This window comes from Arachis duranensis, chromosome 5 (genome assembly GCF_000817695.3).
Source record: "Arachis duranensis cultivar V14167 chromosome 5, aradu.V14167.gnm2.J7QH, whole genome shotgun sequence".
NCBI lineage: Eukaryota > Viridiplantae > Streptophyta > Magnoliopsida > Fabales > Fabaceae > Arachis > Arachis duranensis.
In genome coordinates, this window is record NC_029776.3 from 5,267,509 (window position 1) to 5,273,733 (window position 6,225).

Below are 6,225 nucleotides of genomic sequence, written 5' to 3' on the forward strand. Positions count from 1 at the left end.
ATATGTTTTTAATATATAATATATGTAACATATATAAAATAATTAGTAAAATGATTAATAATATTATATCATATATAAATTTTTACTTTAATTTATATTATGTATGTAAATGGTGGTTATATAATTTTTAAAATTTAATTTTATTTGTTGGATTTAATAATTATAGGGGCGGATAGGAGCAGGGCGGGTACCCGCAGGGGCGGGTTAGGGTTTAACATTTTACAACCCGCGGGTAGGGCGGGGCGGGTTTGATGCGGGTTTTTTGTAGGGCGGGGCGGGGTCGGGTAGAGCAAAAACCCGCCCCTACCCGTCCCGTTGCCACCCCTAGAAGAGGCACACAAAGTGGGCGACCCTTCCAAGCAAGCAAGCTCCATTCCCATCCTTCGGTGAGTATCGAATCTGGGAGAGATGGTTAAGAGATACAGACCCTCATCTATCTGTGCCAACTTGCGTTGGTAAAATACTCCAGCGACCTGGGTCCTCTTTGTTATTTCTTGTCATTCTTCTATCTCTTTACCAAATACTTCTGTTTTAATAATTTATTTAGCAAACAAGTTCTGATTTTTTTTTTTGGTCATATAAGTTCAGATATATTTAAGTCTTGATTTTTATAAAATACTTGGGCCAACCCTAAAACATGTACATCTTTAAAGTGTGGGCTGAATCTGGAGAGAAAAATGAGAATTACCAAGTACAGGTTGCGTAAATGAAATGAACAATGACAGGCCCAAATAAGAAATATGTTAATAATTAGCCCAGATTTAAAGTTTCAAGCCCAACTAGAAGCTTGACGTTGTAAACAAGTAACCGCAAGAACAAAAAAGAGAAACTAGATTTTACTAAAAAAAAAAGAGAGAAACTAGAAACAAAATATGTTGTTGACAATAGAAATTTCCGGAACCGGAAGTCTAAAGTTGTTGACCGGTTGCTATATCTGAAAGAAAATTAAGAGAGGATAAAATCGCCTGATACAGAAGTTGTTAAAATTACCGTTGACCAAAAGTCAAAATGACCTGGATGCCCTTTCTTTATGTCTGGGCCTCTGTGCTGTGTGGGCCTTGCTAAAGTGAAAATGCCAGGGTGGCAGGTTTACTGAATATTAATAGGGTAAAGACTTGTTTATGTAAAATTAGTAGTAACAAATTATTAAAAAATTTAATAAATTTGATTAAATTATTATGTAATTATCAATTTTATTTAAAAACAGTTTTCACCCATTTTCTGTTCTTCTTTCTTCGCTTTTTCATTTTTTTTTTCACTTTGATGATAAATTAATTAATTAAGGGGTTAATTATGATTGTACTGTGTGTCTATGTCTATTCCTGTGGGCTGTGGGTTGATCCCAACTTCAATTCATTTTTCAAAGACTTGAAAGCTTTGCAGGTCCAAAATTGCTAGCTGTACAAGATCGTTAATTTCCTTCTGTAAGTTTACTGCTCCCAACTCAAAACCCTTTCTTGATTCTTTATTTCTTGTTCCTTCCAATGAATTGTTAAAGCTGAGATTTTTTTTCTTGTGGTTGGGAATTGGGGTCGGTTGCATTGAATATTCTTAGTTGTTGTCTCCAAGTTAGGAACCTTTTTCGGTTTTTTCCCGTTGAAAATAAGATTGACTTACACGATGAAATTAGGAACTTCAACATTTGCAGCAAAATTGACCTCGCCAGACGGAAATAGTTTTCTTTTCTTTATTTTCAAAATGTTTAATATGATGATCACAGGGTTAAATTTTAGTGTAAATCAAAGGATGAATTTATCATCAATATTGTTAGTTTTTGTCTTTTTAGATAGAGTAAACTTTAAGGAGTATAAGTTAGCATAATCCTTTATAATTAAACTTGAAGTGCAGGTCTTATTGTTGCTGTGATAGTGTTTTCTGTGTACTACTAATCTAACACTTTGTTGAAAAATGCTTTTGTTTTTTTGGTTTTTTCTCTGCAGAGAAGATATTGGGGGCATTGACCTCCCTCTTGGAATTCTGGTTTAGGGGTTGAACTACAATTTGTAGGTGTAGCCTGTAGAGGATGGCGTGTAGGGGATTCTGGGAGTGCCTTTTGAAGCTTTTGAACTTCTTCCTGACCCTCACCGGTCTGGCCATGGTTGGCTATGGGATCTATCTGTTGGTTGAATTCCTTCAAGCTCCGGATGATGCAGTTTCCCCTGTCAGTGATGATAGTTCTCTGATTCAACTTGGTCGACCCATGCTTACGGCTGTGTCTCTATCGAACAGCTTCTTTGATGATTTGCCTAAGGCTTGGTATGTTTCTTTCCCGGCCAACTTTGAGTTATATTGATTGAGTGATGTGTAGTGTTGACTTGCAAAAGACTTTGCTTTTGGCTATATTTTGCTGGATCAATTTGGTGTTTTGGTATGATTTATTTGGTTTATCCCTAAGTTATAATTGTGCGAACACTTTTGTTTAATAAAAATTTCCAAGTACTGTATAAGAAACATCTCACAGTTGAGTTTATAAAAGAGTAATTCTGGAAAGTTATGAGTGAAGTACTGCGGTGATCGTCTGCTACTTACACTTATGTCTAGTAATCAATCTGTTAATCGGTTTGGTGTTATTCACATCCCATGGAAGATGCATGTTTGAATTTCTGAAATGCTGTGTAATAGGTGATGGCAATATCTTTTTATAGGCAGATTTTGTTACTTCTGGATGAAGTTTCCGAAACCATTTCTGTCTTGGTACTGTCTGAATCTAATTGTGTATTTCATGTTTGGCAGGTTCATTTATATATTCATTGGCATTGGAGTAGTTCTCTTTGCTATTTCTTGTTTTGGTTGTATTGCAACGTCAATGCGAAACGGATGCTGCCTTAGCTGTGTATCCTTATAGAACATCTTTATGATACATCCAAAAGTATTTCACGGACTCAAAAAATTTGCACTAACATACAAATAGCTTGAGTTGAAGTCTTTCTTCTACTCTTCTCTATATGTATGTCCAGCTGCTTGTGCGTGCATGCATGAAATAATAAAGGAATTATTATTAGTTTCCTTAACTCGACAAAGTACTCAGTTTTGTTGGTACTACTGATCTTGATAGAGCTGGGATGTGCAGCCTTTGTTTTCTTTGACAAAAGCTGGAAAGAAGTAAGTAAAAATTGTCTGTGGTTAACTTGTGAATCTGAAATTATAGAAAATATATTTGTCATCTTACAACTGTATTTTGCTCAGGAAATTCCAACTGATAAAACTGGAGATTTTGATATGATATATGAATTTTTGAGAGAGAATTGGAGCATTGTGAAATGGGTTGCACTTGGAATTGTTATCTTTGAGGTAAGCAAGAAGTCATATGATTGATATTGATATGAAAGCAATATGATTTTGCAGCCAGACATGCATATCTCCTTGTGTATGCTACATATACGTTATATCCACAGAAAAATAGTAGCTGAGACTATGATTAAACTATTAAACGTCTATTTAGTAAGGATGGTAAGAAGTAATATCTCATTTCTGATATGGTACTTCCAATTCTCAAGCATGCTTTTAAATGTCCTCTCCTACCCTACTTACCTGCCAACAAAGGGAGAGGGTAGGGATCTAAAAAAAAAAAGAAGATTTATGCATGCATTCAACGTAATGTGTCTGTCTGTTTGTTTGGTGAATAACAATTGTGTATGGAATTGCAGGCCCTTCTTTTCTTGTTAGTACTTGTTGTTAAGGCTGCAAATAGACCAGCAGATTATGATAGTGACGAGGAGTTCATTAACCCAAGGCACCAAGCTCGACAACCATTGCTCAACAGAACAGCAGGCCCAGCAACAGGGGTACCAGTTGCTGGGACCCTTGACCATCGTCCAAGCAGAAATGATGCATGGAGTACACGCATGAGGGAGAAGGTACAATAATTATCTCTGAAAGTTCGCCTTATCTAATATTCTTGCTATGCGACTAGGGCTCCTTGATGCTAACTTTTGTGATTATCCGGTGCAATTGGTTACCAAACTTCTTCCTACACATAGATACACACTTGTGCACACTCATATTGTAGCTTCCCTGACTTGGATAATGGTTTGTGCTGCTAGAACATTGTTGAAAGCCAATATAGGTTCTTTAAACTAGAATTTTACTACTGTTCCAACTGACAACCAATTATATCATTTTCATTGTAGTTTCTTTCAGTCTGAATTTTTTGAGCATTCTAATGATTATCCTGATTATATTGTATTTTCGAAACAATAGAGCATGTGTAGTGCATTGTTGATAGAACCTTGTACGAGACTTTTAAAGTATTGTAACCAGGATCATTCTGTTGAAATCATGTCATCATTAATGGCTAAACTGTTAATTACATATTCTTATTACTACTGCTGTTCTAACCAAGTATATATTATTTTAGTGGTAATATCTTTCGGCATTTCAATGAGTTTCCTGAATATAATATTATTGGATGGAATTTTGAAATGAATAAAATAAAATAAAATTGCTTGTACTAGTGTTTTGGAGGGAATTGTATGTGGTTTGTAGTGTTTGACACCAAGTGCTCCTTGTTCAGTATGGGCTTGATACATCGGAATTTACATACAACCCATCGGAGTCAAACCGATTCCAGCAACCAAACTCACAGCCAACGGAAGAGAGGAGCCGCTGCACCATCATGTGATCTCACTTTGTGGATGGTGTACCAAAGCTATGGCAGGTTGGTGTAGAAGGTTCTAAGAGAAATATCTTTCGTTTGCAGAGTTTGTGTACAATTACAGGTTACAAAATCACTCTAGGACCTTGCAACATTATCTTTTTCTTCTTGTGTGTATTGTTGTGATGACATCATAACTTGTGGGGTTCACTTTGCTCATGAGGTGCCCATCACTGATTTCAATCCCACAGATTACTTGTTTCTATTTTTGTTGTATGTTATGGCCCAAGTATTTATTTATATTGTGAGTAAGATCTTTCTTGATTATTTATGAGGTAGAAAAATGCTTTAATTATTTTGAAATGATTTTTTGATAAAATTTAAACTAAATTGTTTTTTGATTGAGTAGGTTTTCTGATACGCACCAAGCTTATTGTCATCTCCCAAGTTCACATTTCATCCTATTTGACCGGTTGATCTATTTTATTAATTATTAATTATTAATTAGTATGCTGGGGAAAACAAAAAACGATGCTTCTACGTTTCATTTTAGCTATGAAGTTTGCATATATTTATACGATTTGTGGGGTATTAACTTCTCTTAATTATTGTTCTTTTGTTTTTTTTTTTTATTTTGGACTTTCTTTTGTTATCTTATCTGCACTAGTTTCCTTTGTATCTGACAATTTACAAGGTGATTTTTTTTGTTTGGTAACACAAGGTGATGATTATATTTGTTGGGCATCGCTTTATGGCGCCTTCCTCTTTTTTTACTTTAGGCGATGTGGGCTTTAGAAGGTTTTTCGTATACAACTCCGTCTGGATTTGACTCAATACTTTTTTATTTTTCTGAGAGCAAGGATTACTAATATGGTATGTTCTATGGGGCAATTTAAATTATTTATTCTTTTTTGTTGTTTACGGTATTTCTCAATGAGACTTGTAAAGAACGAATCTGTTGTGGATTGAAACTCCATTGAAAGATTTGTTGATCAATGGGTTATTGCATAAATAAGGCGGAATTTAAACTCTCATCACTTACTTAAATGGGCTAGTGAGTTAATCACTGAATCATTAATTGTTTCACATAGAAATAATATAAATTGTTATATTTATTAAATACATTTTTAAAATTATAGATTTTCTTAATAGACATTTTTTAAATTAAAATTAAAATAAAAAATAATTTCTCCTTATTGACAAGTCAAACAATAAATTACTTGATTTCCTCTTAAAACATGTAAGAATTTCTCTCGATTTAGCCTAAGGTTATATTATTCTTTGAAAATTATATGAATCATGTACACCAAATTTAACTAACAATTAATTATTTATATAAAATACATATTAAAGCACGGAATGTACATTTAAAGTTTTAAAATATTACATGTAAATATATACAAATATATAGTAATTTATTTAAGTATGATATTTTAGGTACGTGCCAACTTTAGAATTTAATTATATCTACTAACTATCCGTAACCTTTAAAGTTGAATAGATGTAAACAAATGAAAAAAACTATCGTGGTCTAAGATTACATTATTTTTTGAAAATTATATCAATTTATTTGTATCTACTAGCTTCCCGTATACTTTTTTGCAATAAAATAATAAATTTTTAAGAATATC

The 6,225-nt window shown here is 33.7% G+C and overlaps 1 protein-coding gene across 1 annotated transcript; it reads left to right on the forward strand.

Moving 5' to 3' along the window:
- The first annotated feature begins 1,254 nt into the window (after positions 1-1,254).
- LOC107487570 (tobamovirus multiplication protein 2A) lies at positions 1,255-4,894 on the forward strand. The gene is made up of 7 exons (XM_016108230.3): positions 1,255-1,424; positions 1,941-2,256; positions 2,734-2,833; positions 3,022-3,102; positions 3,187-3,291; positions 3,648-3,857; positions 4,514-4,894. Exons 2-7 carry the CDS (start codon positions 2,024-2,026, stop codon positions 4,619-4,621), a joined length of 837 nt encoding a protein of 278 aa, XP_015963716.1. The 5' UTR covers positions 1,255-1,424; positions 1,941-2,023; the 3' UTR covers positions 4,622-4,894.
- Positions 4,895-6,225: the final 1,331 nt, after the last annotated feature.

Excerpts from the sequence above, each read along its gene's own strand:
- LOC107487570 (XM_016108230.3), top strand. The coding sequence starts at position 2,024 with ATGGCGTGTAGGGGATTCTGGGAGTGCCTTTTGAAGCTTTTGAACTTC. Across the intron at positions 2,834-3,021 it reads ACGGATGCTGCCTTAGCTGT|TACTCAGTTTTGTTGGTACT; the intron begins GTATCCTTATAG and ends AACTCGACAAAG. Across the intron at positions 3,858-4,513 it reads GTACACGCATGAGGGAGAAG|TATGGGCTTGATACATCGGA; the intron begins GTACAATAATTA and ends CTCCTTGTTCAG.